This window comes from Loxodonta africana, chromosome 3, assembly GCF_030014295.1.
Source record: "Loxodonta africana isolate mLoxAfr1 chromosome 3, mLoxAfr1.hap2, whole genome shotgun sequence".
Lineage (NCBI taxonomy): Eukaryota > Metazoa > Chordata > Mammalia > Proboscidea > Elephantidae > Loxodonta > Loxodonta africana.
The window spans coordinates 21405528-21428622 of NC_087344.1; the positions used below are offsets into that span (position 1 = coordinate 21405528).

Consider the following 23095-nt stretch of genomic DNA (forward strand, 5'->3'; position numbering starts at 1 on the left):
ACAAAGCATTTGCTTTAAGAGTAATTTCAGCTTGCTCTGTGGAGCCCTGCCTCTCATTTGGTTATCAAAATGTGACCCTTGTATTCTCATTTTCAAGGGCAGTTGGATTTGCATTTTCTTGAATTCCATTCAGTTCTATTGATTTGGCCTCCAAGGAAACCCTTTTCAGCCTCATCTTAAGCAACCTGAGTTCCTTTATGTGTCTTTTAACTAGACCATTGCTACTTTCCTGAATTCAGAATAAAAGCTGATTTTCAAGCTAGTTTAGTTACTCTTTGAGATTCTAAATAAATCTGCTTCCCAAAGAACGTTCCAACTTTGGGCCTTGACAATTGTTTTGACCTAATCTTAGTGATAATTCTTAATCGTTGTTCCTGCACCTTACCCAAGAAGATGCTGGATTTGAGCACTTTACGTGGATTAACTCCAGGCCTCCCTACTCTACTGGAAGTAATCATCCTGGAGAAGAAGAGACAGGTGAAAAGAGCCAGCTTACCAGCTGGAAACAGGATAATTAATCAAGGGTTTACTCTGCCAGTCAGTCTCCCTCCACCTCTTGACTGCGTTGTCTCTCATGCAGCCATCAAGTTGACAGGATGGATCAGCTGGGCTCAAGGTACATGATGGGCGGGGAGCATAGCCACAGGGCTTTCAACTTCCATTTGATTTCCTAAAACCCCTGCAACCTTCCCTTCCACTTGCAGTGCCCCTATTCAGGTCATTGTGTGTGGGGTGGGAGTAATTGCATATCTCTGAGTCAAGGTGCTGAGTGTAGGCTTTGTCCAAAAGTTTTCCTCAGCTCAGTGACGAAACTATTCACTTGCTGGCTCTTGCCTAGTTTGAAAAAGTGATGTGTCCTACGATGCTAGTCCTAAGGGAAGAGAGTGCTTTCTCTCAGTGTTGAGTAAAGCGGTCATTTATTTTAATTGGGAGCTGTAGGAATTCAGCACAGCTACTCCCACTGTGTCCAATTCCTCCATCACGTTGACAACACCTAAGTGGCTCCAGGATCCTTGCATCTGATTGCACTTTCCTGCCAATTCTGGGGACAGGCATAATATTCAGTCTCCTTGGAGGAGACTTCTAATTACACTGTAGCTCAGTTTTCTTGTCTCAACTCTGGTTTTCAATTTTGGGGACCTTTTCAGGCAGAACCAGTGCTATCTTGTATAAAGTTTGGGTAACCTCCAATACATTCAGTAGTTGTATTTCTAGGGAAACTGCTATAGTAATACACCCAAGAAATATCAGTTAAGTGCCTTAAACTAAGTTGGATTTGGGGAAGACAGAGATCATTAAGACATGATACTGTCCTTTAAGCAGTCTGGGCGCAGGTCTAGAAGAAGAGACATGTAAATAAGATAGTATGGCCAGTTTATCCATCCAGAAGCCTCAAAGGAAGGGCTGTTGACCTTGGGACAACCAAGGGGAGCCACATAGAAGAGGTGATACAAGCTAAAGAGGGTTTATTAAGAGTTCGGGAGAAGAATAAGCCTGCGAATAATGAGTGCAAAGGGACAGAAGAATTAAAATATCCCATCTGAGATAGAAAATATCTGTGGGGTAGGAGATAAAAGTTGAAGGGATAACATGGGTCAGCTTATATAACATTAAGATGCACATGTATCAATTTGAATTTTAACTGGAAGTTGAAAAAGAAAAATCTGTTGACGTTTTAAGTACCACAATGAGATTTTGCAGTTTAGGAAAGTAACTGATGCCCTAATGGAGAATGAATTGAAGGGAGCCTGTGTGTCTTTGTTGTTATGTAACAAACCACCCAAAACAGTGTTTTAAAATATCCTCCCTTTAGTTACTTTACCATTCTTTTGGTTGACAATTTGAGCTGTGCTTAGCTTGAAAGTTTTCTTGGCTGGGCTCACTTGTGTTTGCCGTTGGCTGCAGTTTGGTTGAGGGTTACTTGCTCTTGGACAGACCTCAGCTAGGAGGGCTTTTCTCTGCTCCTTAAGCTCCCCTCCAGCGGAACTTGTTCTCATGGTACTGAAAGATTCCAAAAGAGCCAAAGTTCCACAAGTGCCTTTGCAGACCCTGCTTTTGTCATGTTTGCCTACATGCCATTTGGCCAGTGCAAGTAACATGGATGAGCCCAGATTTGAAGGGCATTCAGAGTTACACGGAGGGGGTATGTGTACAAGAAAGGGAAAAAAATGGCAGCATCTCTGCAGTCCACCACAGAGCCAATTATTTCTGTTGCAAGAACTCAAGTGAGAAGGAACACCTTTATTGAGTTATAATTGACATATGATAAACTGCACATACTAGAAGTGTACAATTTGATAAGTTTTGGAGTGTGTGTAAACTCATGAAACGTAAGCACTGCCGAGATAGCAAACCCCAGAAGTTTCCTCACGCTGCTTTGTAATCCCTCCAAGCAACCAGTGATCTGCTTTCTGTTACTATAGATTAGTTTGCATTTTTTAGAATTTTATGTAAATGGAATGACAACAGTGTGTACTCATTCGTCTGACTTCTGTCAGGACGATCATTTTGAGATTGTTCCATTTTGTTGCATGGAGATTAGTGTTCTTATATTAGGAAAAAATTGAACATTTTGAGTGGTGGTGGATCACACCTTTCCCAGTGGTTTTTCCATTATTGAACAGATCTAACGATGTTTCCCTATGATAAATCAAAGCCTGACTTCCAACCAAGTTCCTTCCCCTCTACCCACAATCTTTATCTCGCTATCAACATTATCTACTTTGAAAGGCATCTTGTCTTTGGGAAGCAGCTCACAGTGAAGGTACTATTGAGTCCTCTAGTGGAAGCTATGGAGCTGCTACATGGAGTCTCCTTATAAGGATGGAAATAGAACAGTCTGCAGACATGGAACAAAATTTGGTTAAAGATTCTGAGAGGCTGAGCACCCAAAAGAGACAAAAGAACCATGTTTTATGAGACTGATGTTCTTTGTAGAGCCACTCAGACCCTGGGAATAATCAGCTCAGGTCTGAAGGACCTAAAAAAAAAAAATCACCTGGCTGATTCCCTTGGTTCTTCTTTACTACTGAGACCGAGAAAACCCTGTAAACTCTAATCATCAGCTCTGTGCTTTCAGGTTTTGAAGTGGACAGGTGAGAGCATGACACTTTGCAGCCATATTCTACATGAGGGTCGCCATTTATTTAGAGAAATTAGAGCCCAGGTTATATATCGGGCCCTTTTTTGGGTATCAGAAATAGTATAGGATAGGAGGTGGCTACAGATGGCATCCTGTCTTGTTAATTCATAGAAATGTTCTCTTTTTGAGTAGAAAAGTATGACCCAGAGTTGGATTACAGTGGCTTTTGACCCTGTGGGTTCCTCTTCCTGGGCTTGTCCTAGTGGTTTGGGGTGGGATTCAGGGTGAAGCTATCCTGCATAGAGGTAGGTCTGCCCAGACTCCTCATCCCTGAGCCAAGGCAATAGACACTGAGGATACTTTGTGCAAACATTGCTTAGTCCTTCAGCTGGTGGAAGAAATTGCACTTTAGATGCTGCTAGATCTTGGCTCCCACATCCTGGGGATCAGACCTAAGGGCAGAGCTCCTCCAAGAAGAAGGGTGGTCAGTGAGAGAGGCATATCTTTCACGAAAGTAGCCCACTTGGAGGCAGAATTAGAAGGAAAGGCTCGCCTTGGGGATCAGGAGTGGAAATGTTCAGACAATAGGATGAAAAGTGCTTCAACAATATCTGTGAATCATCATTCTGAGCCACCATTCACCTTTTTGCAGAATGGGAATAGTAACAGCACCTGTCTCATTAAAGTAGTTGTGAGGATTAACCAAGACTAATGCCTGGCACAGTGAGCACAAAACAAATATTACTCACTTTGGTGGTGTTTGTTGCCATTGAGTCAGTTCCAACTCATGGTGACCCCATGTGTGCAGAGTAGAACTCCTCCATAGAATTTTGAAGGTTGTGACCTTTTGGAAGCAGATGGCCAGGCCTGTCTCCTGAGGTGGCTCTGGTGAGTTCAAATTGCCAAACTCTTGGCTAGTAGTGGAGTGCTTAACCATTTGTGCTACCCAGTTGTCAGATGCCATCAAGTCAGTTTCGATTCATAGTGACACTGCATACAACAGAACAAAAGACTGCCTGGTCTTGCACCATCCTCACAATCATTGCTATGTTTGAGTCCATTGTTGCATTCAGTGTGCAGCCCATCTCCTTGAGGGTCCTCCTCTTTTTCGGTGACCTTCTACTTTACAAGGAAACCCTGGTGGCGTAGTGGTTAAGAGCTAGGGCTACTAACCAAAAGGTTGGCTGTTCAAATCCACCAGGCATTCCTTGGAAACTGTATGCGGCAGTTCTGCTGTCCTATAGGTTCGCTATGAGTCAAAATTGACTCCATGGCAGTGGGTTGGGTTTTTGGTTTTCTACTTTACAGAGCATGATGTCCTTCTCCAGGGATTGGTCCCTCCTGATAACATGTCCAAAGTACATGAGACGCAGTCTGTTCAACCTCACCTCTAGGGATTATTCTGTTCATTCTTCTTGCAGTCCATGGTATGCTCAGTATTCTTTGCCAACACCATAATCCAAAAGCATCACTTCTTCAGTCAAACCCAAACCCTACCAAACCCATTGCCGTCAAGTCGATTCCAACTCACAGTGACCCTATAGGAGAGAGTAGGGCTGCTCCATAGGGTTTCCAAAGACTGCCTGGTGGATTTGAACTGTTGGCCCTTTGGTTAGCAGCCAAACTCTTAACCACTTCACCACCAGGGTTTCCATGGTGTGGGTCAAAAAACCCAGTGCCATCGAGTCGATTCCGACTCATAGCGACCCTATAGGACAGTAGAACTGCCCCATAGAGTTTCCAAGGAGCGCCTGGTGGATTCAAATTGCCAACCCTTTGGTTAGCAGCCGTAGCACCTAACTACTACACCACCAGAGTTTCCATGGCTTGGGTCAGGCTAACCTTATTCCTTAAAGTGACATCTTTTCAGCATTTCCAAGCCTTTTGGAACAGAATTTACCAATGCAATTTATCATTTGATTTTTTTTTTTTTTTTTTGACTGCATTTCCATGGGCATTAATTGTGGATTCAAGTAAAATGAAATCCTTGACAACTTCTGCATTTTCTCCATTTATCATGATGTTGCTTGTTGGTCACTTGTGAGAATTTTTGTTTTCTTTTTGTTGAAGTATAATCAGTACTGAAGGTTATACTCTTTAATCTTCATCAGTAACTGCTTGAAGTCCTATTTGCTTTCAGCAAGCAAGGTTGTGTCATCTGCATATCACAGAGTGTGAATGCGTATTCCTCCAATCCTGATTGTGTTCTTCGAGTAGTCCAGTTTCTTGGATTATTTGCTCGGCATACAGATTGAATAAGTATAGTGAAACGATACAACCCTGACACACACATTTCCCAATTTTAAACCACGCAGTATCTCCTTTCTGTTTGAATGACTGCCTCTCGATCTATGTACAGATTGTCCAGAGCAAAATTAAGTGTTTTGGAATTCCCATTCTTTGCAATATTTTCCATAATTTGTTATGATCCACACAGTAAAATGCCTTTGCATAGTCAATAAAACACAAGTGAACATCTTTCTGGTATCCTCTGCTGTCAGCTAAGATCCATCTGACATTAGCAATGGTATCCCTCATTCCACGTCGTCTTCTGAATCCAGTGTGAATTTCTGGCAGTTCCCTGTCAATGCACTACGGCAACCTTTTTTGAATTATCTTCAGCAGAATTTTTCTTATGTGTAATATTAATGATATTGTTTGATAATTTTCACATTCTTTTGAATCACCTTTGTTTGGAATAGGCACAAATAAGAATCTTTTGCAGTCGGTTGACCAGGAAGCTGTCTGCCATATTTCTTGGCATAGATGAGTGAGCACTTCCAGTGTTGCATCGGTTTGTTGAAGCATCTTAATTGCTATTCCATCAATTCCTGGAGCCTTGTTTTTTGCCAGTGCCTTCAGCACAGCTTGGACTTCTTCCTTCAGTATCATCGGTTCTTGATCATATGCTACCTCCTGAAACGGTTGAACATCGACCAGTTCTCTCTGGTACGGTGACTCTGTTTGTGTATTTCTTCCATCTTCTGTTGATGCTTTATGTGTCATTCTATATTTTGCCCATAGAATCCTTCAATATTGTAACTCGAGGCTCGAATTTTTTTCTGCAGTTCTTTCAGCTTGAGAAATGCCAAGCTTGTTCTCTTTTGGTTTTCTAACTCCAGGTCTTTGCACATTTCACTATAATGCTTGTCTTCTTGAGCAACCCTTTGAAATCTTCTGTTCACCTCTTTTACTTCATCATTTCTTCCATTCACTTTAGCTACTTTATGTTTGAGAGCAAGTTTCAGACTTTTTTCTGACATCCATTTTGGTCTTCTCTATTTTTTTTTTTCCCCTGTCTTTTTAATTACCTTTTGCCATCTTCATGTATGATGTCCTTGATGTCATTTCATAATTCATCTCGTCTCTGGTCGTTAGTGTTCAAAGCATCAAATCTGTTCTTAAGATTGTCTCTAAATTCAGGTGGGATATAATCAAGGTTGTACCATAACTCTCATGGACTTGTTTAAAATTTTCTTCAGCTTCAACTTGAATTTGCATTTGAGCAATGGATGGTCTGTTCTGCAGTCTACCCCTGACATTGTTCTGACTGATGATATTGAGCTTTTCCATCATCTCTTTCCACAGATATAGTTCATTTGATTCCTGCGTATTCCATCTAGTGAGGTCTACGTGTATCATTGCCATTTATGTTGTTGAAAAAAGATCTTTGCAATGAAGAAGTTGTTGGTCTTGCAAAATTCTATCATGCGATCTTCAGCATCATTTCTATTACCAGGGCCATGTATTCCAACTACCAATCTTTCTTGTTTGTTTTGACTTTTGCATTCTAATCACCAGAATTATCAATGAGTCTTGATTGCATGTTTGATCAATTTTACACTTCTGATATTGATAAACATCTTCCATTTCTTCATCTTTGGCAGTAGTGGTTGATGCATAAATTTCAATAATCCTTGTATTAACTGGTCTTCCTTGTAGCTGTATGGATATTATCCTAACACTGACAGTACTGTACTTTAGGATAGATCTTGAATTGTTCTTTTTGATCATGGATGTGACTCCATGACTCTTTAATTTCTCATTCCCAGCACAGTAGACTGTCTACTTTGAAATGGCCAATAACAGCCCACTTCAGCTCACTAATGGCTAGGATATAGATCTTTATGTGTTTCATTTCTTTTTTGACAACTTCAAATTTTCTTAGATTCATACATTATACAATCCACGTTCTAATTATTAATGGACATTTACAGCTGTTTCTTCTCATTTCGAGTCATGCCACATCAGCAAATGAACGTCCTGAAAGCTTTATTCCATCCACATCATTAAGATCAACTCTACTTTGAGGAGGTAGCTCTTCCCTAGTCATAGTTTTGGTGCTTCCAACCTGAGCAGCTTATCTTCCGCCACCATATCAGACGTTGTTATGCTGCTATTCCTAAGGCTTTCACTGGCCAGTTTTTTAGAAGTGGATCACCAGATCCTTCTTCCTAGTCTGTTGTATTCTGAATGCTCTGCTGAATCCTTTCCACCAAGGGTCCTGGTGTTCCTTGAAATACTAGTGGTATAGCTTCCAACATCACAGCAACATACAAGTATGATAAACTGGTGTTGGATTTTGAAGTTGTTGTTTAGTGTAGTCGAGTTGGTTCCGACTCATAGCGACCCTGTATAAAACAGAATGAAATACTGCTTGGTCCTGCACCACCCTCACAATCGTTGCTATGTTTCAGCCCATTGTTGAAGCCACTGTATTAGTCCATCTTATTGAAAGTCTTTTTTGCTGACACTGTGAATTACTAAGCATATTGTTTTTCTCCAGGGACTGGTCCTCCGATAACATGTCCAAAATACTTGAGATGAAGTCTTGCCATCTTCGTTTCCAAGGAGTGTTTTGCTATATTTCTTCAAGACAGACTTGTTCGTTCTTCTGGCAGTCCATGGTATATTCAATATTCTTCACCAACAGCATAATTCAAAGGTTTCATTCCTTCAGTCTTCCTGATTCTTGTCCAGCTTTCACATGCATATGAGGTGATTGAAAATATCATGGCTTGGGTCAGGTGCACCATAGTCCTCAAAGTGACATCTTTGCTTTTTAACACTCTAAAGAGGCCTCTGCAACAGATTTGCCCAATGCAATAAGTTGTTTGATTTCTTGACTGCTCCTTCATGGGCGTTGGCTGTGGATTCAAATAAAATGAAATCCTTGCAATGTCAATATGTTCTCCATTTATCATGATGTTGCTTATTGGCCCAGTTCTGAGAATTTTTGTTTTCTTTATGTTGAGGTGTAATCCATACTGAAGGCTGTAGAGTTTGATCTTCATCAGTAAGTGCTTCAAATCTAGGTTGTGTCATCTGCATAATGCAGGTTGTTAATGAGTGTTCCACCAGTCCTGATGTTCTTCTTCATGTAGCCTAGTTTCTCAGATTATTTTGTGAGCATACAGATTGAATAAGTATGATGAAAGAATATAACCCTGATGTACACCTTTCCTGACTTTCAACTACGCAGTATCCCCTTGCTGTGTTCAAATGAGTTTCTCTTGGTCTATGTGCAGTTTCCACATGAGCACAACTGTTCTGAAATTTCCATTCTTCCCAATATTATATGTAATTTGTTATGATCCCCACAGCCTAATGCCTTTGCATAGTCAACGAAACACAGGTGAACATCTTTCTGGTATTCTCTGCTTTCAGCCAGGATCCATCTGATATCAGCAATGATATTCTTCCTTCCATGTCTTCTTCTGAATCTGACTTGAATTTCTGGCAATAAGCTGTCAATGTATGGCTGCAACCACTTTTAAAAGATTTTTCAGCAAAATTTTACTTGCATGTGATATTAATGATATTGTTTAATTATTTCCATGTTCCGTTGAATCTCCTTGGAAACCCTGGTGGTACAGTGGTTAAGTGCTACGGCTGCTAACCAAAGGGCTGGCAGTTTGAATCTGCCAGGTGCTCCTTGGAAACTCTATGGGGCGGTTCTGCTCTGTCCTGTAGGGCTGCTATGAGTTGGAACCGACTCGACGGCACTGGGTTTGGTTTGGTTTTTTTGGTTGAATCTCCTTTCCTTGAAATGGGGACAAATATGTATCTCTTCCAGTTGATTGACCAGGTAGCCGTCTTCCAAATTTCTTGGCATAGACAAGTGAGCACTTCCAGCAGTGCGTCAGTTGAAACATCTCCATTGGCATTCCATGAATTCCTGGAGCCTTGTTTTTCGTTAGTGCCTCCCGTGAAGCTTGGACTTCTTGCTTCAGTACCATCTCTTCTAGATCATGTGGTACCTCCTGAAATTGTTGAACGTCAGCCAGTTGTTTTTGGTCCAGTGATTGTGTGTATTCCTTCCATCTGCTTTTGATTCTTCCTCTGTCATTCAATATTTTGCCCATGGAATCCTTCAGAATTGCAACTCGAGACTTGAACTTTCTCTTCAGTTCCTTCAGCTGGAGAATTGCTGAGAGCGTTCTTCCCTTTAGGTTTTCTAACACCGGTCTTTACATGTTCCATTGTATTGTGCAAGCCACCACAACATGACAAACTGACAGACGCATGGTGGGATATTGAAGTTACTACTGTAAAATTGGGAAAGGTTTAGTGGAATTCTAAAAAGGAGGTAAAATGCCTGTTACATGCTCAGTTCTGTTTGATTATGGAGACGTAGAAACTGCTGAATATTAGATACAGAAATAGGATCAATGGACCATACATAGAATCAGCCCTTAGGACCTCCATTTTAAGATATATTTATTGTATTATCACTTGTATTTATGTAGGATACATTTCCCCATATAATAAAGTATGTATTTTTATCCGAAACATGGTGTCGGTCTTCCTGATGTTGTTGTTAGGATAGGGGCACCTTTGAACGTAAGGAAAGAAGACTAATATAATTACAGAAGGTAGATGTGTTCATGTGTACAAGGCACTTGAAATGGATGTGAGCAGAAGTAGATGAGGTGAATAAGATGGCATACCCCTGGGCTCTTTGGGTGATATAATCATTCAACATAAATTATTCCTTCTCTGGCCTTGCTCCTTAAGGGTTTGTACTACCCTGGGATCAGAATGACAGCAAAAGAATTTGACTAATGAGGAGGTTTGATACTGAAAACCCACAGGCTTCAGAGACTACAAATAGACTGCCAGTGACTACCCACTCAACATCTTTACCCAAGCCAGGAGGCAGGAGGCAGGAGGCAGCACACCTGAGCCTTGTGCCCATCGTTTTCCACAGGAGCCTGGTCCTTCTATGTTTTTTGTGCTCTGTGAGTCCAGGGCTTCCATTTTTATCATTCAGCCTTCAGGGGAGAACTGAATGTCACATCTTAATGCTGGCAGTCAGGTAATCTGCAGTCCCCTAATTTTTCTTTTGCAAATAGGGTTAGGTCTTTGTCTTCCAGTCCAACTGGGGGAAGCTGTGAGGTGAGTACATGCAGAACATGAGCAAAATGGAGTTGCTTGTGAGATGCCTGCCCACTTGTCCATCATCTTCTTGACATGTTTCCTTGTGCCTTTGCCCCAGTACTTGTGCTGCTCTCATTCTGCTAATCACCTACTCTGAACCTAAATTTCCAAGGACTTTTTCTGTCTTCAACCAAAATATGCTTCTGCTCAATTTTGATGAATTTTCTAGAATTATCTAAATTTTTCTTGTATCTCTTAGGCAGAGGGTAGATGTGTTTGGCCAGCTTCTCCTTACACAGTTCTTGATACCTCTTTTGAAGGGAGATCCTTAACCTGGATACAATGTAACCTGGCTATGAGAACTCAAAGAGAGGAAGTGCAGAGCCAGTCTGACCAGACAGGCTACATACCTGTATCTACAAAAAAAACAGGTGTCTCTTTATTAACCTATGAAATATTTTAAGACAAAATAGACCAGGAAATTAGGAGAAATACTCATGCATCAATTCTTCCAGAATTAATAAATGTGGACATTTTGCCATAACAGTTCTATTCTTAAAGTAACAAAATAGTATGCATAAAGATGGTATATATACCCTCCTTATTCCATTCCCAATCTAAGCTCTCCTTTTCTTTCCAAAGGCAACCAATCTTACATTTGGTAGTTACCCAGATATTATTTAAAGTATTTTTTACTCATGTGTTTGTATGCGTGTACCACAATAAAAATGCTCATCAGTTGGAGAAGGAAAAAATAAATTCTGGCGTAATAACAGCGTGAAATAACATTAAGTTAGTTTTAGTTAATGAACCAGACTGAAATGTATCATGACTGATAAGGTTGAGTGTATTATTTTAAGGGACCAACTGTAAAATGACATGCACAGTATGTAAAGTATTCAAATGTAAAACAATAGCATTGTTTATTGAGAGAATCAGACTGAAAGTAGTGAAAATGCTGGGGAATAATGTATACCAAGTTAGTGTTGTGGTTCACCTGGTAGAGAAAAAAAGACAGATTGTGAAAAACTAAAGGCAGAAGTGTTTAAGTAAATATATATATATTTTACTTTAAAAATACAGAATACACCACAATTTTAAAAATAATCATATAAAAGGATTGAAGCTCAGGAATAAAGGGAAATAATCATAATTTTTTTTTAAAGTACTTTAATGCAATTATGGTAATATATTTTAATTTCATGGTGCTGAGTGGTAGATGATTAGACCTTTATTGTTTTTCTCTGTACTTTTCAGTATGCTTGAAATATTTCATAATAAAAAATAAGAATTTGTGTCTGTATAATTTTAAAACTTATTTCAATTTTCCCAAACTATAGATTTCTTGTTAGAGAAATTATTTGTGTCTTCTAAGTTTTCATTATTTGTGTTGGTCTGTCTAGGTCTAATTTATTTATTTTAATTGCTAGATATTTCATCACATGTCCATGCCAAGTGAACACTGATATCCCATAAACCCATTGCTGTCGAGTCAATTCCAACTCATAGAGGCCCTATAGGACAGAGTAGAACTGCCCCATAGCGTTTCCAAGGTTGAAATTTTACAGACACAAACTGCCACATCTTCCTTCCTTTGAGTGCCTGGTGAATTCAAACCACCAACCTTTTGGTTAGCAGCTTAACCACTGCATCACCAGCTCCTTTTACATTGACATCACTGATGTTCATTTGGCTTATTCTCTCCTCCTGCTTCTCTAGATGAGCAAGATTCCCAATAAAGTTTTGCCACATTCCTTCTTCCCTAAAATTTGCAGTTATCACACTAGGAATGTTCTATCTTTCTTTGATCCACCTTCATCTGGCCCACCTGTTACTCTTCCTTTCTATATGAACAATACCAGGTTGTACCCATGAAAAATGCAACACAATAGAAAATATTGAGAGAATGTGATATGTTGAACACTGTGCTTGATGGTTTTCTATTAATTTCTGATCTGTGCAAGATTCCTATAAGGTTTTATGATGGTTTTCATTATAAAAAAGGAGACTTGAGGCTTCTCGAACAGTCATAAAAGTTTCCTCGTTCACAAAGCAAGTGCTAAAGCTGGCGATAAACCCAGGTGTCCGATTCCAAATCTTCCAGCAAAGGATTGATTCTGTCAGGGTTGCTTGTTGTCATAATCCCATGCTTAGGGCCCCAGATTTTCTTGTTGTTGAAGCGCTGTTGGTCTAGAGGTGTTTACTCTGAACATATGGCTCCTAATGAGCTGTTCATCTTTGGGACTCCTTTAGAGACTTTCTTGATCGTTGGTTCATAAGAATAATGGGTAAACACATAAATGTTCGCAGGAATTAGGCAATCAATTAACTCTTGCTTGCCTGTTTTTGAGGATCCAGTGACCATATTCTCAGGAACTCATTTTAACACAGGAGATAGGAGTGTCCTGGACTTGATCCTAGTATACAACTTCGAGATTCCTATAGGAACCAGTTCCCATCTGATTGACCCAGGCTTTGATGGGCTTAACGAGAAACAAAGGAAGGAGGATGTGAAATTTCATGATGTATTTTCTATGTTTCTTTTTCTATCGTTATCTGCTAATTATACAATGGAGACATTGAGTCAAACCATAAAAGGAATAGGGAATGGATCAAGCTACTGAGTGTCAAGGGGTTACTTATTCCCATAATCTTCCATATTAAGGGAGAAAGGAAGGGAGGGACAGATTTCAAAGGGATACCTACCCACCCACTGCCATCGAGTAGATTCTGACTCATGGTGACCCTATAGGACTGAGCAGAACTGCCCCATAGAGTTTCCAAGGAGTGCCTGGTGGATTTGAACTGCCACCCTCTCGGTTAGCAGCTGTAGCACTTAACCACTACGCCACCAGGGTTTCCGAGGGATACCTAGGAAGTGAATTAAAAAAAAAAAAAAGGGAAAATAAATATAGATGTAATAATCTATTAATGGAGATTAAGTATGACTCCTATTAATTTAATGGAAACCCTGGTGGTGCAGTGGTTAAGAGTTATGGCTGCTAACCAAAAGGTCAGCAGTTTGAATCCACCAGGCACTCCTTGGAAACCATATGGGGCAGTTCTACTCTGTCCTGTAGGGTTGCTATGAGTCAGGATCGACTCCACAGCAATGGGTTATTAGTTTAAAATTTGAAATTGTGTGTGTTTATTTTTTCTTATTGTACATGTACAAATGTGAGTGGCAGTTAAACAGAAAAGTATGTATGTGATTACTTCCTACATTGCTGTGTGTCATATGTATAAGCTAAGGAATTCCTAAAAATAAGTTTTATTGTCTTGTCCAATTGTCATGATCATCTTATGTAACAAGTACTTCACACTTTAACTGGTAAGTACTTCCCATGCTTATCAGCTGCCAGGCTACTTACTACGCGATTTGTATTGATTCGGTATTTAAGTCTCACAACCATAACAGCCTTTGAGGTGTCTGGGTGTACTTTGCTTACGTTCCTTTCTCCCTCTTAAGATTGACTTGGCAAGCTTCTACTCCCCTTCTTTCTACAGCAGTAGGGACGTGCCTGACAAGCAACTTGGAAGTTTGTGTTGTTAGATTGTGTCTTTCTTATCCTAAAATTCCACTTAGGTTACACTGACAAATTGTTTCTCTTTTTTTCAGTGATTTAAAGACAATGCATTTCATTCTTTCTCCCATTCCTTTGTTTTAAGGGGAAAAAAAAGTGCTACATATAATTGTAGGGAGTAATGTTTTAATCTTCAAGTACTAAGAGAAAAGAGAATCTTATCAACATAATAGCCATAACAGCTTGAGGATTCAGGGAACATATTCCAATATTGACCTCAGGTCCTGAGTGTGGGTTCTGCTTTGATGCTGCTACCTGCTATATACTACCTATGGAATCAGAAAGTAGATGACCTTGAAGTCCAGGGAAAGCACTTGGTTCTGTATTCAGGTGGAAGTTTTCAAGAGCCAAGTGTTGGAATCTGTTGACCCTTCTGATGCCTGAGCCTGTGTTCCTCAGAGGTCATATCACATGGTGGTAAGAGGCCCAGTTTGATCTGTCAATCTGAGTTCAAATTCCTCCAGCAATTCTTACAAGAAGACCATGTGTCTTGTATGTATAACTTAACCTCATGTTTCCTACATGAGATCATGGGTAAAATGAGGGATGATAAAAATGGGTAAAATGAGGGATGATAGAAGCATCTAAGTCACAGATCTGTAAGGAGAATAAAATTAATTCATATAAATGCCAAGGATTTTATATGACAATACACAGAGCTCTCTGTTAGTGGCCTGGCTGTAGAAGTTTATAATAGTTATTTGTTACTATGTTATCTGCTAATCAAACAAAAGCCAAATCAGTTGCTGTCAAGTCACTTCCAACTCTGGCAGCTCCACGTGTCTCAGAGTAGAGCTGGGCTCCATAGCGTTTTCAATGGCTGGGTTTTCAGAAGTAGGTCATCAGGCCTTTCTCCTAAGGTACCTCTGGATAGACATGAACCTTCAACGTTTTCCTTAGCAGCTTAACCTTTTGCGCCAGCCAGGGTCTCCTGCTAATACTACTGTTGTTTAGAACAATTAGGCAAGAGTTTGTGATGAGAATGCAAAGAATGGAATATTGAAATGGAAGTGAATAATTAAAATGACAAATTCTGAGGACCCACTGAAAATGGGCTGAGTCATGAACTTGCACTCCAGGTCCACTTTGTAGTGCATTGATGAGCCAGGTCATTACTTCCTCAGGAAGTGCATCAGGTCTGCTCCAATTCTGTATCCTAGAATATTAGTCCTCAGTGTGTGGTTCTCAGGTGAGCAGCAGCAGTATTTGGAAATTTGTTAGAAAGGCACATTTTGGAGCCCTGATGCCTAACCTTCTGAATCCAATGCTTTGAGGGTGGTGCCCAGCATTCTGCATTTTAGCGGGAACTCCACCTGACTCTGATGCAAGAAAGTTTGAGAACCAGTGCTCTAAAACACATATTTAACATCATATGATTTTGATTTTCCTGCTCATTTGCAATGTTTAGAAAATTCTTCAGAAAAAAAAAATGATGTATCATTTCAAATTGTATTCATGCTAGTCGACAAGGGGTGGAAAAGAGTAGGTACTTAAAGTTTGCAAAGATGTGGCAGAGAAAGTGAAAGGAGGACAGAGAGAAATGAGAGTATAGGAAGAAAGGGAACAGAGGAGGAGGGAGAGAGAAAAGGATAGAGGAGAAAGAGGAGGAGGAGAAGAGAGACAGACAGAGAAAGAGAACCACAGGGAAGATTTATAGTATTCATTTCATTTCACAATATAGATTAGAGTGTTTCTCTAAAATACCAGATCTTTGAACATCTGTGTATCCCATCTCTGTTCTTTCCATCAGAATCATCAACTACATGGAATCAGAAAACCAAACAGGTGTAGCAGAATTCCACCTCCTAGGCTTCTCAGATAATCCAGAACTGCAGCTTCTTCTCCTTGGAATGTTCTTGACCATGTACCTGGTCACTGTGCTTGGGAACCTGCTCATCATCCTGGCTGTCAACTCAGACTCCCACCTCCACACCCCCATGTACTTCTTCCTCTCCAACCTGTCCTTCAGTGACATCTGTTTCAGCACCACTACGGTCCCCAAGATGCTGGTGAACATTCAGACACAGAGCAAATCCATCAGTTACACAGGCTGCCTCACCCAGATCTGCTTCTTCCTGGTTTTTGCATGTTTGGAAAATTGCCTCCTTGCGGCAATGGCCTATGACCGCTTTGTGGCCATTTGTCATCCACTGAGGTACACAGTCATCATGCACTTCCACCTCTGTGGCCTGCTGATTCTATTCTCCTTGTTCATTAGCATCACGAATGCCCTGCTCCACAGTCTGATGGTGCTGCACCTGTCCTTCTGCACAGACCTAGAAATCCTCCAGTTTTTCTGTGAACTTCCTCAGGTCCTCAAGCTTGCCTGTTCTGACACCCTCTTAAATAACATCCTGCTATATTTTATGACTAGCATTGTGGGTGGTGGAACCTTACTTGTGATCATTTTCTCTTACATGCAGATTCTCTCTTCCCTTCTAAAAATGCCATCAACAGGTGGAATGTATAAAGCCTTTTCTACCTGTGGGTCTCACCTCTCAGTTGTTTCCTTGTTCTACGGGACAGGATTTGGGGTGTATCTTAACTCTGCAGCTACTGTCTCCTCTAGGAAGAGTGCAGTTGCATCAGTGATGAACACCATGGTAACACCCATGCTGAACCCCTTCATCTACAGCCTGAGGAACAAGGATATGATGGACGCTTTGCAGAAACTCATCTCTAAAATATCTTCTTTCCATTAATGTGTCACCTGCTTTGGGCTTAAGCTGTTTGTCCTAGTTATATAGTGTTGCTGTAACCAAAATACCACAAGTGAATGACTTTAACAAGCAGAAGCTTATTCTCTCACAGTCTAGTGGGCTAAAAGTCTGAATTTGGGGTGTCAGCTCAAGGGGAAGGCTTTCTGTCTCTGTTGGCTCAGGAGAAAGGTCCTTGTCATCAATCTTCCCCTGGTCGAGAAGCTTTTCTGCCTGGGGACTCCCAGGTCCAAAGGATGTTCTGTGTTCCCAGTGCGTCTTTCTTGGTGGTATGAAATCCCCCTGTCGTTCTTCTCATTTCTCCCTCTTATATCTCATATCTCAAAAGAGATTGGCTTAAAATACAATGTAATCTTGTAGATTGAGTCTGGCCTCATTAACATAAGTGCTATGGATAACACCCCATCAGCATCATAGAGATAGGATTTACAACACACAGGAAAATCACATCAAATGACAAAATGGTGGAGAGTCACACAATAGTGGAAATCATGGCTTAGCCAAACTGATACGCATATTTTTGTGTATCAGTGTCAATCTATGACACTGTTGAAATATGCCAGAGGGAAATAAATTATAGTGATTCAGAAAACCTAACCAAGTTCTTTGAATAATAAGAGTCCAGAGATCATAATAGTTATGGGTGACAATTTGACATCAGACCACTTGGGTTTGATTTTTACCTCTTTTTTTTATGCAATAGCTGTGTGGATATTAAATACTTAACCTTTCTAAGCTCAGTTTGAAGGTCCTTAGGTGGCACAAATGGTTTGCACTCAACTGCTAACCTAAAGGTTGGTAGTTCAGATCCACCCAGAGGTACTGCAGAAGAAAAGTCCTGGCAATCTGTTTCTGTAAATATTAAAGCTAAGAAACCCTATGGAGTGGTTCTATTCTGTAACCATGGAGTCACCATGAGTCCCAATCAACTTGATGGCAACTAACAACAATAATTTCAATTTACTCATCTATAAGTTTGTTGTATTTATATTCATTCACATTTTTTTCCATATAGGTTTGAGATACTTTATAAGTGAGAATGTCTTCAGTTATACTAAGAGAAAAGTCTCTACTCACATAGGATCAAATGGTAAAAAGAAAGATTTCAGAGGTAGGGTAGGTCTAGAATCTACAAAATGCAGGGCTGCATTTCACAGCCTTCTGTGTTGGTTTCTTCCTAAAGGTGTTCCTGTGATGGTCACCAATGGCTGCAGTGGCACAGGGGTCATTTAAGATACAATAGCCAGAGAGAGAAAACTGACTGCTTCTTACTGGGTCTCTGTAATGGAGAGAAAATCTTTAGAAATACTCATCCAGAACACATCCTGTATCATCAGCCTGAATTGGGGCATATCCTCTTCTAAAACTAATTACTAGCAGCAGGAATTTCATTACCTTGGAAAGATTAGATAAATTCTCTGATTAGAAAAGTCTGATGTGGCATCAAGTGCTATAATGATTACAAGTGTTCAGTAGAATACCATTCCTCTTCATTTTTTCATTTCTGGCATACCAGACCGTATGATTGTCTGATGCAAAATGGCCAATACCAGTTCATTTCAGTTTACTAATGTCTAGGATATCATCTTTATACATTCTTTTTCATTTGTAAAAACTTCCAATTTTCCTAGATTTATACTTCATATATTCCACGTTCTAGTTATTAATGGATGATTACAGCTATTTCTTATCATTTAGTGTTGTGCCACATCAGCAAATGAAGGCCCTGAAAGGTTTACTCCATCCACATCCTTAAGGTCAGCTCTATTTTAAAGTACTAAAGGAAGAAGTCCAATCTTCACTGAAGGCATTGGCGAAAAACAAGGCCCCAGGAACTGACAGAACACCAATTGAGATGTTTCAACAAATGGATGCAGTGCTGAAAGTGCTCACTGGTCTATGCTAAGAAATATGGAAGACAGCTTCCTGGCCAATTGGCTGGAAGAGATCTATATTTATGCCTATTCCCAAGAAAGATGATCCCACCAAACGCAGAAATTACTGAACAATATCATTAATATTACACACAAGCAAAACTTGGCTGAAGATCATTCAAAAGCGCCTGCAGCAGTGTATCAACAAGGAACTACCAGAAGTTCAAGCTGGATTCAGAAGAGATGTGGAACTAGGGAAATCATTGCTGATGTCAGATGGACCCTGGCTGAAAGCAGAGAATACCAGAAGGATGTTTACCAGTGTTTTATTGACTATGCAAAGGCATGCAACTGTGTGGATCATAACAAATTATGGATATCATTGTGAAGAATGGGAATTCCAGAACACTTAATTGTCCTCATAAGGAACCTGTACATAGGTCAAGAGGCAGTTGTTCGGACAGAACAAGGGGATACTGATTGGTTTAAAGTTAGGAAAGGTATGTGTCGGGGTTGTATTCTTTCACCATACCTATTCAATCTGAATGCTGAGTAAATAATCTGAGAATCTGGACTATATGAAGAAGAACAGGGCATCAGGGTTGGAGGAAGACTCCTTAACAACCTGTGGTAGGCAGAAGACACAACCTTGTTTGCGAAAGTAATGTGGACTTGAAGCACTTACTAATGAAAATCAAAGACCAGAGCCTTCAGTATGGATTACACCTCAGCATAAAGAAAAGAAAAATCCTCACAACTGGACCAGTAAGCAAGATCGTGATAAATGGAGAAAAGATTGAAGTTGTCAAGGATTTCATTTTACTTGGATCCAGAATCAACACCCATGGAAGCAGCAGTCAAGAAATCAAAAGTTGCATTGCATTGGGCAAGTCTGCTGCAAAGGACCTCTTTAAAGTGTTCAAAAGAAAAGATGTCACCTTGAAGACTAAGGTGGGCCTGACCCAAGCCATGGTATTTTCAATCACATCGTATGCATGTGAAAGCTGGGCAATGAATAAGGAAGACCGAAGAAGAAACGACGCCTTTGAATTGTGGTGTTGGCAAAGAATATTGAATATACTATTGACTGCCAAAAGAATGAACAAATCTGTCTTGGAGGAACAACCAGAATGCTCCTTAGAAGCAAGGATGGCGACTGCATCTTACATACTTCGGACATGTTATCAGGAAGGATCAGTCCCTGGAGAAGGACATCATGCTTGGTAAAGGACAGAGTCAGTGGAAAAGAGGTAGACCGTCAATGGGATGTATTGACACAGTGACTGCAACAATGGGATCAAGCATAACAACGATTGTAAGGATGACGCAGGATCGGGCAGTGTTTCGTTCTGTTGTGCATGGGGTTGCTATGAATTGGAACCGACTTTACCGAACCTAACAACAACAACCAGTATTTTTAGGAAGCAGCTTTTCCTCATTCCTATTTTGCCTTCAACCTAAGGGGCTCTTCTTCCTGCGCTATATCAGACAATGTCTCCCTACTATTCATAAGGTTTTCACTGGCCAATTTTTTTTAGAAGTAGCTCACCAGGTCCTTCTTCCTAGTATGTCTTTGTATCTGCTGAATGCTATCCACCATGCATGACCCTGCTGGTATTTGAAATACCGGTAGCATAGTTTCCAGCGTCACAGCAACACACAAGCCACCACATTAGAACAAGCTGACAGATAAGTGGTGGACAACATGAATCTTGACTGAAAGCAGAGAATACCAGAAAGATATTTACCAGTGTTTTATTGACTTTGCATAGGCATTTGGCTCTTTGGAGCATAACAAATTATGGATAACATTGCAAAGAATGTGAATTTCAGAACACTTAATTGTGCTCATGTGGAAGCTATACATAGACCAGCAAACAAAATGATGGGATACTATGTGGTTTAAAATTGGGAAAGGTGTGCATCAGGGTTTTATTCTTTCACCATACTTATACAGTCTGTCTGCTGAGCAAATAATCCAAAAACCTGGACTATATGAAGGAGAACGAGGCATCAGGATTGGAGGAAAACTAATTAACAACCTGCTATATGCAGATGACACAACTTTGCTTACTGAAAACGAAGATGACTTGAAACACTTGCTGATGAAGATCAAAGACCACAGCCTTCAGTATGAGTTACACCTCAACATAAAGACCACAAAAATCCTCACAACTGGACCAATAAGCAACATCATGATAAATGGAGAAAACATTGAAGTTGTCAAGTATTTCCTTTTACTTGGATCCTCTATCAATGCCCAAGGAAGCAGCAATCAAGAAATCAAACCATGCGTTGCATTTGTCAAATCTCCTACAAGAGAGCTCTTTAAAGTGTTAAAAAGCAAAGACGTCACCTTGAAGACTAAGGTGTGCCTGACTCAAGCTGTGGTGTTTTCAATCTCCTCATATGCATGTGAAAGCTGGATGAAGAATAAAGAAGACCAAAGAAGAACTGACGCTTTCGAATTATGATGTTGGTGAAAAATATTGAGCATAACAAGGACTGCCAAAAGAACGAACCAATCTGTCTTGGAAGAAGTACAACCAGAATGCTCCTTAGAAGCGAGGACTATGTCTCACATACTTGAACATGTTATCAGGAGGGATCAGTCCCTGAAGAAGGACATCATGCTTGGTGAAGTAGAGGTTCAGCAAAAATGAAGAAGACCCTCAATGAGATGAATTGACACAGTGCTTGAAACAATGGGATCCAGCATAACAACCACTGTGAGGATGACACCCCTGTCATCCTGGCAGTGTTTCATTCTGTTGTACAAAGGGTTGTGATGAGTTGGAAATGACTCCACAGCACCTAACAATATAACAGTGTAATGCCTGCTACTGAATAAGTACTCAATATACTCAGTGTGTGTGACCCAGCACAATTTATTTCCAAGGGTAATATTCTCTCTTTTTTTGACTCTTTCTGCTTTCATATATTTTTAGCACTTGCTTCAGTTATTAGCAGGGGTTGTTAATTTAAATATTTATCAGCAGTTGACACTTATGGTGTAGGCAAGGCCACATTTGGAGATACTTCAGTGGATGTTATATTTGTCCTGCTGTCTTTTTGTTATATTGAAAGAACAACTTTTGATTTTCATTCTCGAATGACTTGTTTAATGGCTTGTTTTTAAAGTGGTTGGATTGTTCAGTGTTTCCCCTTTTGGATTATGCATGTTATATCTCATTTAAGAGGTGATTAACTCCTCCACTCTCATGAAAATATTTTCTTGTACTATCTCGTAAATATTTAATCATGTTTTCTTTTGTGTTTAAAAGACATTGGAATGATCTTTCAATATGGCATGATGAAGGATCCAATTCATTTTCTTTCCATATGGATAAACAATGATTTCAGCACTATTTCCTGAATGATGCCATCCTTTCCCTGCAGTGTCACATGGTCCTAAATGAAGAGCCTGATGCCTCCTGTGTAGCCAATAAGTCTTCATATAGATGAGTATTAGTTCTATTTTGCTGTCCTATACTAGAATCATATCATTTTAGTTATTATAGCTCCATGATATGTTTTGATGGTTGGTAAGGCAAATGCTTCAGGTTGTTCTTACTTGCCATCAAGGTAAATATTGTTTCTCCATCACTCTTCCACATATTTTTAAACTCTGGGATTTTTCTTCCTTGTGCTAACCTGGTCTGGTTTGGACACCAAGTTTGTGCTGGCCTTATAAAATGAGATAAAGAATATCCTATCCCTTATGTTTTCTGAAACCCTTCCTTTAAAATGGAAATTAACTCCTTTGAATGCTTGGAAGAACTTGCGTGTAAAACTATGTATGTCAGGTTGTGTTTCGTGACAAATTATATTATTGAGGATTTCAATTTATTTACAGTTTCCAAGATTACTTGCTTCCTATTTCTTCTTGAGAGAAGTGTGGTCAGCTGGATTTAACCATGACCAGCATTTCCCCTTGTGCATAGAATTCAATCTCTCCTGCCTACGTTAGGACAAAACTCTGGTAATTCCACTGTCTCTCTCTCTTGCATCATCAGTTTTCTCCTTTTGATTTATTCATTTTCAATAGCATCCAAGATTGAGTTCTTCCAATCTTTAAAAAAAAAAAAGACCCCTCTTGAGACCCCTCATTTTGCTCTAGCACTAGCCTCATTTCCCTGCTTCCTTTATAGCAAAACTCCTCAAAAGAGATGTCTCCACTCACTCTCCCCAATTCTTCTTCCATTTTCTCCTGCGGTCAGTGCAATCAAGCTTTACTCCAACACTTCATGGAGGGTGCTCTTGAAGAGCCACCAATGTTCCCTACCTTAAGTCAGTCCAGTACTTTCTCTGTCTTTCTCATACTTGTCAACCACATTAACTCAGTTTATCACTTATTGAAACATTTTCTTCACTTGGATTTCAGCAGCACACATTATTTTGGTTTTACTCCTCCTTCAGTATTTTTCAGTCTCCTCTAATGTGTCTTCTCATCTTTCC

The 23095-nt window shown here is 40.0% G+C and overlaps 1 protein-coding gene across 1 annotated transcript in view; it reads left to right on the forward strand.

Moving 5' to 3' along the window:
• The window catches only part of LOC100667229 (olfactory receptor 7G3-like), a 28699-nt gene extending 6060 nt beyond the window's left edge, over positions 1-22639 (forward strand). The window contains exon 2 of the mRNA XM_064280600.1: positions 15797-22639. Coding sequence (XP_064136670.1) covers positions 15810-16748 — 939 coding nt within the window. The 5' untranslated portion in view covers positions 15797-15809 and the 3' untranslated portion in view covers positions 16749-22639. The remainder of the gene's footprint in view (positions 1-15796) is intronic.
• Positions 22640-23095: the final 456 nt, after the last annotated feature.